The 12324-nt window shown below is 37.3% G+C and overlaps 1 protein-coding gene across 5 annotated transcripts in view; it reads left to right on the forward strand.

Moving 5' to 3' along the window:
- LOC150092565 (UDP-N-acetylglucosamine transporter-like) overlaps positions 1 to 12324 on the forward strand; it is a 216092-nt gene that overhangs the window by 98373 nt on the left and 105395 nt on the right. For all 5 annotated transcript variants that reach the window (XM_090414319.1, XM_090414322.1, XM_090414323.1 and 2 more), the window contains exons 4-5: positions 399 to 521; positions 10495 to 10678. In XM_090414319.1, coding sequence (XP_090270445.1) covers positions 399 to 521; positions 10495 to 10678 — 307 coding nt within the window. The remainder of the gene's footprint in view (positions 1 to 398; positions 522 to 10494; positions 10679 to 12324) is intronic.

Raw genomic sequence — 12324 nt, forward strand, 5'->3', positions numbered from 1 at the left:
TTATGTAAAGGAGCTGTATTAAGAATTTTATTAATCATCTTTGGTTCATACCCAGTCGAGGGCAAGAGTATGCCTCAGGTAATGCACTTCTTTACTTCATTTTTCTGACATACTGGAAAACTTGTAGGCTATCTCTCTCTCACAAAATTTTAATCTTCCCTATCTTGTGTAATGGACAACAGCTGTGATGGCTCCTTGTAATGTGTGTAATGGATGACAGCTAATCTGACTGTAATCCTGTTAATGAATGACAGGTCTGATAGCTCCTTTACATAAACATGAGTTGAAGAATGCAGTTACATTACTTTACATCAGTAAATACCATGATAAATATTTATTGTGTGCGCTATGTATCATTTACTCATTTCTTTTGTTTTGTTATTTTACTTGTATTTCAGGTAACCTACCAGTTGAAGATTTTGACTACTGCATTGTTTTCTGTTACCATGTTACATAAACGGCTGGAATTATTTCAGTGGCTGTCTTTAGTGTTATTAATGATTGGAGTAGCATTAGTTCAGGTAATATATATATATGTGTGTGTGTGTGTGTGGATTTTTGTTTATATGCTTGTTTGAAATTGGAAGTCTTAAGTAGCATAAAAATGAATATCACATTGAAAAGAACTGTATGTAAGAAAGTTTTAAAAAGAATTAAAGTTGAGCAGCTTTTACAAGTAAATTTTAGATTAAACTCTACAAACCTTACTCAAGAAAAAAATTAAACAATTTTCAGTGGAAAACTTAAAAAAAAAAAAAAAACATTGACTCAGCTAGGGATGCATGTACTGAAATTGTTTGCAAGGATAGAAAAATAAGAACACCATAGTAGACACAAGAAGTCAAAGAAGCAATCCTGGAAAAGAGAAAAATCATAATGAAAGTTTCTAGCAAATAACTTGGCAGATCCCCTAAAAAATACAGAGAGAGTTAAGCTCTGGGTAAAAGTTGCTAAACGAGAATCACTTCAGGACTTCAATAATATTGAATAAAAATATCTGGAATATGGGAAATGGTCTAGAGCAGGGGTTTCCAACCTTTTTGTTTCCTAGAGCACATTCTAAAATACCGATAGGGCGACGGGCACCATCTATTTTTTCAAACAGTTTTTTTGAAATTCTTTTGTTAAATGAATACATACAAAGTTTACATTATAATCAAATGTTTTATTACTTAAAAATTTACATTATATAAAAATTTAAATATATATATGTAAGTTAATGTGATCTTTGGCATTGCATTTCATTGGCCAGTGCTTCATAATTAGGAGAATATGATGATATTCCAGTTCTTAAACTGGAATGAACAACTTTGAATGCGCATATACTTTACATTGTATGCATTTAATACTCATCATGTGTCATTAACGTATGCGTCATATAGCATGCCATGAATTGTTGCGTGATTATTTCACGCAACAATTCATGGTTCAACCGCTGTTCAACCGTGTGCAACTATATGGCACACGGTTGAACAGCGGTGGGCACACACAAATTGGTCGACGGGTGCCATGATGCCCGCGGGCATAGGGTTGGGAATCCCTGGTCTAGAGGCTATTGAAAAATCTTAAATTGTAAAAGGAATCAAAGATGATAAAGGTGACATGAAAAGAAAAGTGAAACAGTAGAAAATTTTCAAGAAGAATACAAACAAGAGTACATATCATTAATGGAGCTAGTAAAAAGCTGTCAAAAACTTGAAATGTGGAAAGGCAGCTGCAGTAGATAATATGAGAGCAAGTCAAGTAATTATTATTGGGAACTTCAACTTCAGAGACATAGATTGGAAGGAAGAAAGATCATATGGCAGAAAGGAAATTAAATATATACACTAACTGAGAGATAATTACTTGAAACAGAAAGAGGGGACTTAGTGTATGAGAGTATTGGATCTTATTATAGGGTCAGATGACCTGTCTATAACTATGGTGGCTATATTGCCTCTGATTAAGGAAAGTGAGCATGTGGTCTTGATTTGGGAGGTAGCAAAATGTGGACATTTATGTGGACAAATGTGAAAAGTTATGAAGAGGGTGTATGTGGAACTACAAGGCAGGTGATTATGTACACTTAAAGCAGTAAGATTATGGAAGCAGGAAGATTATGTACACTTAGGTGACTCACCAGCATGGTGAGGAAGGCAAAATCAGACTATGAGAAGAAAAGCAAGGGATATCTGGAGGAAGCAATATTACACTGTATACCCAAGGTCAGGAGGGTAAATTGGGTAGGAACTTAAATGGATGATAAGTAGTATCATTAAACATGAGCTGCAAAAAAAGAAAATTTTGTGGAGAGTATATAAGAAGAACGATGACCAGCTAACTCATGAACAGTACAAGGATCAAGCAAGAAAGGTGACTCACCAGCATGGTGAGGAAGGCAAAATCAGATTATGAGAAGAAATTATCTGAAGAGACAAAAAGAATACCAAAGAGATTTTTCATTATTTGGCAATTAGTAGGAAGAATAATTTTAATGAGTGCAGATGGTCGAGAGGTAACAGAGGCAGACAAAATTGTTGAGCTGACTATTTTGCAAGGATATATCATCTAGGTGAAGATATTGTCATGGGCAGAGGTGATGAGGACTGATGTGAGAACAGAAGTTGATGAATTAGAGGTACTTAGAATATTGCAGAATGTGAATGCAAATATAGCTGTGGGATTAGATGGAATATTGGCTTGCATTTTAATAGAATGTGTGCAGGGGAGCTGGTGATGCCTTTGACTAGGCTGTTTAATTTAAGTCTCAGCTCTGGGAAAGTCACAAAGAGTGGAAAATAGATCAAAATAATTCCTTTGCATAAAGGAGAATCTAAGTCTGTGGTAGCAAATTATAGACAAATCCCTATTTCAGGAGTGGTGGTAAAAGTATGGGAAAAGTTGGTCAAAAAAAGAATTCAGGAATGGGTGGATATTAAACTAAACTTATTATGGATAAGAATATCATGCTCTATGAGGGGCAGCATGGCTTTGTGAAGGGTAGATCATGCCTTATTAATTTATCATCCTTTCTTTTAGGATTATTAGGATTTTAGGATTATTAATTTATCAACTTTGTATAATAGGATGATAGTTGAGTTGAATAAAGGGAATGGCTACATGATGATACTGATGAATTTTGCAAAGCCATTTGACAGGATACCACATAGAACTGTATTATGCAAATTGCAACAAATGAAAATGGATATGATGATATGGATAAAAGGGTAGCTGTTGGACAGATACCAAAAAAGATACTGATATTGAGATACCAGATACTGTGGAGGAGCAGAATCCAGGAGAGGGCAGGTGACTAGTGATGTGCCCCAGGATGGACTCTGTGTTTGGACCACTGCCGTTTAATTTGTACATAAATGATAAAGGAAATAATTTGAAGGGATATATTCAGTTGTGTGCTGGTGATGCAAAATTTGGATAGGGTAATAATTAAACAAGATTATGTAGTGCAGAGAGCTTGCAGGATGATTTGAATAGGCTGACAATGGGCCAAACATAATGTTTAATGTGGAAAAGTGTAAAGTTATGCATTTTGGGATACAACGTTTACAAGCTGTGTACCACATTAAGGGAACTGTACCACAGGAAATTGATGAAGCCAGGGATTTGGGGATTGTAAATAGATAGAGAGTTAAAGTTTAGAGGACACATGAAATAATCTTGAAAGCTAGCCTGGCCACTTTAGGCCAGGCTAGCTTTCAAGATTATTTGGTTATTGAAGAACACACTAAAAAGATATATACAGAGATAAGGGTGTTATCATTCCTCTTTAGAAAGCCTTGATACGACCAGATCTGGATTACTGTGCTCTGGTCTGGTCTGGAGCCTGGGTGTCTTGGAGATGGGGATATGTTGAAGAGAATCCAGAGGTGAGTAACTGAGATGGTGGGTGGTTTGTGGAATGCTCTCTATAAGGATAGATTGAGGTTGATTGCAAAAGTTGGTTGATAGGCAAAACAAAAAAGGGAGAGGGAAGAGGAATATGATAGAAACATTTAAGTTAATTAAAGAATTTTATGGAATTGATGCCGGTGAAATAGTAGCAGAACAAGAGGTCATCCTGGAAGGTGGATAAGTGTGTGATTAGTAAGGTCGTGAGGACTAGATTTTTTGCTTGGAGAGTGAATGAATGAATGGAATGGGTTGCTCAAGTCAGTTGTAATACTTTGTCTGTTAATGATTTCAAGGAGAAGTATGATAAATATTGTGTTAATAGTTTGGATCTCTTACATGAGTATTAGGACTCTATGGAGGTGCCTGTGCAATAATAATAATAACATTTGACAGAAATGCTCAAATATGAAGGCATAAAAGTTTTGTAGTAGCTGTATACTCCATAATTCAGAACACCTGGTCGGAGAGTCAAATTCCAGATGATTGGAGTATAGCTCTCACAGTTTCCATCTATAAAAAAGAGAATAAAACTGATGTGAGAATTAGAGTTATTTGTCTACTAAGTGTTCCAGGTAAGATTTATGTAGGCATGCTTGAAAAGAGGCTGAGAAAAATTGTGGAAGAGAAACTTTGAGAAAAACAACTATGTTCAGGCCAAACTTATGTTACAATCAGATTTTCACTTTACAACAAATAGTTGTAAAGTGAAAAAAGAATAACAAGGATCTGTATTTAAGTTTTGTAGATCTGGAAAAGTCATACAAGAAGGTGCCCAGAGAACTGCTTTTCAAAGCATTACAATTGTATGGAGTAAATATTATATTAGTGGGGTTATGCTACAAGAAACCGAGAAGACAAGTGATCTTGGTGTATTGGTGGATAGGAATTTGAAGTTCAAATGTCACATTGCAAAAGTTGCAAATGCAATTCAGAGGATAATTGCAATGTTGAAGTGAACCTTTACATCTAAGGATAAGGAAGTCATTTTGCCTCTTTATAAGGCTTTGATAGGACCACACCTGGATTATTGTGCTCAGATTTGGTCTTCTGGATTCCAAGAGTATGGAAATGCTACAAAGAAGAGTTATAAAAATTATATCTGGATTATGGGATTTAGATTATTAAGATATACTGCAAGTATGTGGATTACAGACTCTGGTTAACAGGAGAAAGAGGTGGGGGGGGGTGATATGATAGTGGTCTATAAACTTTCGAATGGGTATTATAGGATATCGTCTGATGAAAATTTTCATTATATGGAAGGTGGGGAGAGAACAATTTGTTCACAGTCAAGAAAGGGAGCAAGAGCCAGGTTTTTCTCTCACAGAGCAGTGAGTTAATGGAATAGTTTGCTTTTAGGGATAGTGAGTGCATCTAGTGTGAATGAATGAATTTAAGGGATTGTATGACAGCTGGTTTGGGTGATTATAGCCTCTCTCAATGAGTCCTTGACCCCCAGGAGGTCTCAGATAATAATAATAATAAAAATGGAACAATATGCATAGCAATACATAGTGTATATTTAAGTTGTAAGTCAGCAGTTAGAATTGGAAATATAGAAACATAGTTTGATGTAAAATCAGGTGTAAAATCAAACAACTTCATAGCAAATGCATTCTTCCCATTGTTATTTCTGTTTTCAAGTATTTGATTGTACATATTATTTGTTATAATCTGTTTTTTTAGTTTATTCACATATTGATCCTGATGATGTCAACCAAAAGAATTTTGATGAAACTGGTAGATTAGTCAGTAAATTATTCTATCTCATCTGATTCTTTCATGTGGAATAATACTGACAAAAACATTTCTGCTCTTTCTAGTTTTCAATACTAAATTGTTATAATGAAATAAATTATTATTATTATTCAGGCCTCCATGGAGTCTCTTTTGACTCCATGGAGGCCTGAATAATAATAATAATAATAATATATTTCATTATAACAAAAGACTCATTGTGGGAGTTCCTTCCTAGGAAACACAAAGTCTATCAAGACTCATCGTGGGAGGTCCCTCCTAGGAAACACAAAGTCTATCATACCACTCCTTATACTCATTGACCATTCTTGCTCTCGCCACTCTATCAGGCAATGCATTCCACGGTTCAACTACCCTCCATGCAAAGAAACCACTCCTCACCTTCTTGCGCACAGTTTCCTTTCGCAACATCCAGGAATGGCCCCTTTTCATCACTCCTTCCCACTGTTCAACCAAGCGAAAGAACTCCCCCAGTGACAACCCTATAACCACCTCTCAACAGTTTAAAAGTCTCAATCATATCACCTCGCCTTCTTCTATCCACCAAACTCTGCAGTCCACATTACCTCAGCCGATTCTCATAACCAACACTGTGCAGTCCTGAAACTATCTTTGTTATCCGCCTTTGTCCCCTTTCCACAGTTAATTTATCCCCTTCAAATCCTGGGGACCAAATCTGAGAACAATAGTCTAAGTGTGGTCTGATCAGGTCCTTATACAACGGAATGATAACTCTTTTATCTGCAGGTCAGCATCCTTCTCATTATTGCAGCAATTCTCTGTGTTACCTTCACCACCTTTGCAATATGTCTCCTGAATTCCAGATTTCTATCAATCATCAACGCCCAGATCTCTTGTCTCCCCTACTTCCTCCAGTGTAGCTCCTCCCATAGAGTATGCAGCATCCCATTGATGTGTCCCAAACCTTAAGACCTTACATTTTGCTGCATTAAACCGACAACCCTATTCATTTGCCTATCTGTCTAGCTTATTCAAATTCTCTTTCAGGGCTACCACATCTGCACTATTACTAATAACCCTTCCCAGCTTCACATCATCTGAAAACAGCTGACTATCCCCTTGCAATCCACTGACATATCATTGGTATAAAGGTTAAACAATATAGGTCCCTATCTCCTTGAAACTACCCCACCATACACAACTCTCTGATACCTATTGGACAGCCAATACTGAATCCAGTTGTACAACCTGACATCCAAACCCATGTGTTGCAACTTAAATATCACCTTATCATGTGGCACTCTGTCAAATGCCTTTGCTAAATCCAAGAAAATGGCAGTACATGCCTATCCCTCATCTGCTGCTCTTGTAACTTTATCATAAAAGGCTAGCATATTGCTGAAACAAGAGCACCCCTTCAAAAATCCATGCTGACTCTCCAGATAACATTACCCTCATCTGCACAATGCTGTATATAGTCTCTCACTAATTTCTCCAAGATCTTAACAACTACTGATGACACACAAACAGGCCTATAATTCAGACACTTCCAGTCTGCTACCGCCCTTATGCAATGGCACTATCTTACCTTCCTTCCATTCCCTGGACACCTTTCCCATTTCCAGACTTTCATTGAAAAGCCAGGTGAAAGGAGCTGTCAGTTCTTTAGGACTGACAGCTCCTTTCACCTGGAGAGAGAATCTCACCTTTTGAGATTCTCTCAAAACTCGTGGTGAAATACCATCCGGTTCCACAGCTTTACTGACATCCAGAGTACTCAATATTTGGAACACACTCTCCTCCTGCATCTCTAAACCTTGAACCTGCCCTATCCTTCTAGTATTAAAATTTACTCCCCAAGGATAAAATACTCAAATAAATTGTTCATTGCACTATGTCCTTTGCATCAGTCACTCTATTCCCATTTTTATCCCACAATGTCATTCTTCCACAATCATTTCTCCTCCTACTGGCCACATAGATAAAAAATTGCCTAGATTGGATCTTAGGGCCAATCTCTTCTTTAATTCCAGTTTCACCTTCCTTACCATACTAGTCACTCTCCTGGCTTGTGTCTTATATTCTGCATGCATCTGCTCTTCACCTGTCACCTTATATCTCTTTTTCACATGCAATTTCTGTTTAATATTGTTTGTCATCCACTTTACACCAAATTGTGTCCTCTTCTTCACTTGTAGAATACAGCTTACTATTGCTGCTAACAAATATTCATTCACAATTTCCCCAAGCACTAATGATATCCTAGCGTTCCAATTCCTCACTCCATGAAACTTCCCCTAGTTGATGTCTAAGACTATTATAATCACCTGCCTTTAATTCCACATACGTTCCCATCTCTTTGATATTCCTGCATGTCTGTTCATCTTCCAAGTCAAAACCACATGGTCACTCTCTTCAACTGGTGGGAGAGATGTCATCTCAGTTATTATCAACTCTTCTGATGCTATGACCAAATCTAAAACTCTTGAACCTCTTGTTCCCTCTATTACATGTTGTCCAAGACATTTGTCCCTCACGAATTCTAGAAATTCCATTCTCTTATTGCTACATGCATCTTCCTTTCCCCAATTTATACTGCTGTAGTTAAAATCTCCCATAACAATCATTCTTCTTGCACTTGCCATGCTCAACTGTCTAAACATCTCCTAGTCCCCCATCTTCTGTGCTCCTTGGTTTGTAGCAACACCCCACTAAATATCCTGTCACACCATATGCTTTCAAAATCATTAGTGTCACTGCCTTCCAAAGCCCTCCACTCTTTGAGGACAAAAGTCGTCACTTATCATAAGCAGTACTCTACCACCACGCTTTCCCTTCCTGTCCTGCTGCAAAATGCTGTACCCTGCTACTTCTATGCTTGTTATTATATATTCTTCTGTCAGCCATATCTCAGTGATCCCAGTAATTTTTGGCCAGGCTGATGCTATCAGCGCCACCAATTCCTCTCCTTTATTTTGGATACTCCTGGCATTAGTATAAAGCATAAAAATGTCACTGTTTCTATACCCAGCATTATCTACTCTAGACTCCACTGGGCTCACCGTTACCTGACTTCGTCCCCCTTCTCCCAAATACCCATTCAAACAAGAGGCTACCCCTGCTACCATCCACCCTGGGCATTCTAGTTTCCCTGCATTGGCACACCGACTCATTCAGAACAGCAATCTCTCCAGATGCGTACATCCTTCCTCATTCAAATGCAAGCAGTCTCTCGCATACAATTCCTTTCTGTCCTCAAATGCCCTCCAAGCATCCACATATTCCATTCCTCTCTTCTGACACATTCTAGCTATTATGTTATTCAATATTACTGCTCTTCTTCTCAGCTCGTCGCTATCATACCTAGGCAACACGCACACTATCTGTACTCTCTCTGTCTTCTTTCATACAACCTCAAGCAAAAATCTCATGTCTCTTGCTGCCCAATTTACATTATCTCTCAAGTCATTTTTTCCTACTATCACAATCATCTCATCCACCCTTTCACCCCGTCTTAATTGCCATAGCCACACTTTCTATCATTCCTCCCGGCAAACACTCCTCACACATCCTATCTTGCACACCACGGATCATTGAGTCCCCATATATTACACTTCTTACCACCCTGTTTCTCGATTGCTCACATGCATCCCTCACTCTCTCTCTTTCCTAACACTTTCTTTTTGTGTTCCCCTTACTTATCTGCCTTCCTAACATCACTCTATCCCTGGTTCCAGTGCTCACTTGCATTTTTCTCATTTCCTCTCTCCTACTGTTTCCATTCTCTCCTCTTCTATCATTCCCATAACTTTCTCTCTCATTTCCTCTCCTCCACTGTTCCTATTTTCTTCTATCATTCTCATAACTCTCTCTCATTCCCTCTCTTTGCATTTGTCTCTTCCATTCGCCTAATCTCATCTTTCACACTTCTTGTCTCATTTCCTAGACATTCCATCTGCTCTTTCAGCTCATCTGTCTCTCTCTTTCTGAAAGTCAGCCACTCTTATTTGCCATTCATCCTCCCATTTGAGACCATCTCCGAAAACTTGACAATCATTCAACCTTTCAACACTCCCCACTCTCATTATTTTATTCATATTTCTCTCACTATTCTCACCCTCTATCATACCACTCATCTCTCTCTACGTGGAGAACCTCCCGCCTCCTGCAATGAGGTCAGTTATAGTCATCTCTAACTCACCAAGTTCCCCCCAGTGCCTGCATTTTGGCATATACATATTTCCCCTTCTCTCACCTGCCTCACACACACAACTGCGAGATGCATACATTCCACAAGTTCCGCATGCGACAAAATCTCTTATTATATCATGCAAAATGGAGTCCTTAAATGGGGGAGGAATTGGTGATATGCCAATTGCAATTTTAGCTGCTGCTGCTGCCACCATTATTCAAAATAGTGTCAAGGAACTATTATAACTAAATGCTTAATAAGTATAAGGGAGTATAACTATAGGTATAATTATATAAGTAAAAGTTAACTTTAAGTATAAAACATATTTAAGTGTATTAAATATCTAAATAATGAAAACATATATTATTGTCTTCCGCTATGCTTTCACTGCTATGCATCTAATTCCGACCTCGGCTTCTTGGTAATCAAAAATACAAATGCTTAGACATAAACTGTGCTGTATGTGATATCAATACTATTTTATATTTTTAACATTATATTTTTAACAGTAGTAATTCATTGTCTTCTTAAATCTTAAATCTTAAATTAAACATAAAAACTTTCATCTTATGATTGATGGTTTACTGTAAATGAAAGCACTTCACCCAACAAAGAATCAAAAGAACTAAGACTAAATTGCATAAGATTTTCACAAAAAATATAATGCATTCCTTCTTTTACTATTCTAGCTGCCTGCAGATGAAAATTCTTCAAAAGAAACTTCACCATATTTAGAACACTCAACATCATCACAGTTTATTGGGCTAATGGCAGTACTTGCAGCTTGTTTTTCAAGTGGTTTTAGTGGAGTTTACTTTGAAAAATTAGTGAAGGGTTCTCCACAGTCGCTGTGGATCAGAAATATCCAGTTAGGCAAGTAATTGTTAGAAGTTTTTGTTTTTAATATTAAGCTAAACATTTTTGACTATCCTCAATGAGCCTTTAGACTCATAGAGGCTTGAAAGTAATACTAAATTTCATTTTATTTTGACACCAAACTCTTGATGCAAACACCAATATAGTAAATCCAGCCACTCACTATAACAAACCATTACTTTGATCTCTATCAGTTTACTATGCTTGTGCAGTAAATTATGATCTCATCTCTACAGATAATCTCTAGAGAAAGGTTTTCATATTATATAGCCTTTGGCCCACCCATTATACTAATGCTAATATACTATACATTTTAACCTTTTGTGTGTGGATTCACATAACTATATATAGGCTTTGCAAAAATTCATCTTACAAGATTTAAAGATGAATAAACATATGAAATAAATTTTATGAGTTTATTCATCTTTAAATCATGAAAATGTATTAATCATTTATTTAATAGCAGAACAAATTAACAGTTGGATGCTTCCATAGACCAAGGGATAGAAAAGATGATGAGGATAGTATGCATTAGCAAAGCTTAATGAGTGGAGGACGGGTAACTGTTATGGAGATTTCAACTGTGGGAACATAGATTGGAAGAAGGAGAGGACACATAAGAGGAAGGAAATGGAATTTATGCAGTTACTAAATAAAGAATTATTACCTGAGACAGCATGTGATGGAATACAAGGTCTGACACAGAAAAAACAAGACTGTGCCTGTATCACTTTTTATTTATCCAATTGAGAAAATCAACTATGATCTCCTTCAAAATAGTTCTCTTCTGAGTTGACACACAGCTGCATATGATGCTGCCAATGCTCAAAGCAATTCTGCAGATAATTTTCTGAAAGGCTGTTGAAGATCTCCATCGTTTTTGCTTTCATATCTTCTACTGACAAAAATGGGTTTTTTTGAGTACTGACAATCTTTGGGAAGAAGTAGAAGTCACAGGGAGCTAGGTCTGCTGAATAGGGTGGATGCTCAAGCATAGTGATGTTGTGATTAGCTAAAAACTGTTTTACACACAAAGCATTGTGTGCTAGCATGTTGTCTTGGTGCAAAATCTGTTTCTCCACAATTCTGGCCGTTTCCTTCTCACATGTTCGTGCAATTTCATCAAGACTTCATGATAATACTGCTGGTTTACCGTCTGGCCGCTGGGAGCCCACTCTGCCATTAAAATACCCTAGATATCAAAGAAAACAATCAACATAGCTGTGAACTTTGAACGACTCATGCGCGCTTTTTTTTAGTCTTGGAGATGTTGCTGACTTCCACTGCATTGATTGCCACTTAGTTTCTGGATCATACATAAATATCCAAGTTTCATCACAATTAATTACTGAATTCAACAAATCTGGTTCATCTTTAATGTGTTGCAAAAGGTCCAAACACAGTTCCTTGCCACGTTTTTTATATTCATCTGACAACATTTTTGGAAGCATTTTGCACAAACCTTTTTCATGTTCAATTCTTGCATTAAAGTGCGTCGAACACTTTCCTTGTCCAGATGAACTTTCTCAGCTACAGCTCGAACACCCAACCTTCTGTCTTTTCGAATCACATCTCGCACTTTTTTATGTTTTCATCAGTACCTGCTGTGTGTGGGCAGCCTGGGCGATCATCATCTTTCATGC

This window comes from Typopeltis vanoorti, chromosome 25 (assembly GCF_054136105.1).
Source record: "Typopeltis vanoorti isolate ZY-2024b chromosome 25, IOZ_Tvanoo_1.0, whole genome shotgun sequence".
NCBI classification, from domain to species: Eukaryota; Metazoa; Arthropoda; class Arachnida; order Uropygi; family Thelyphonidae; genus Typopeltis; species Typopeltis vanoorti.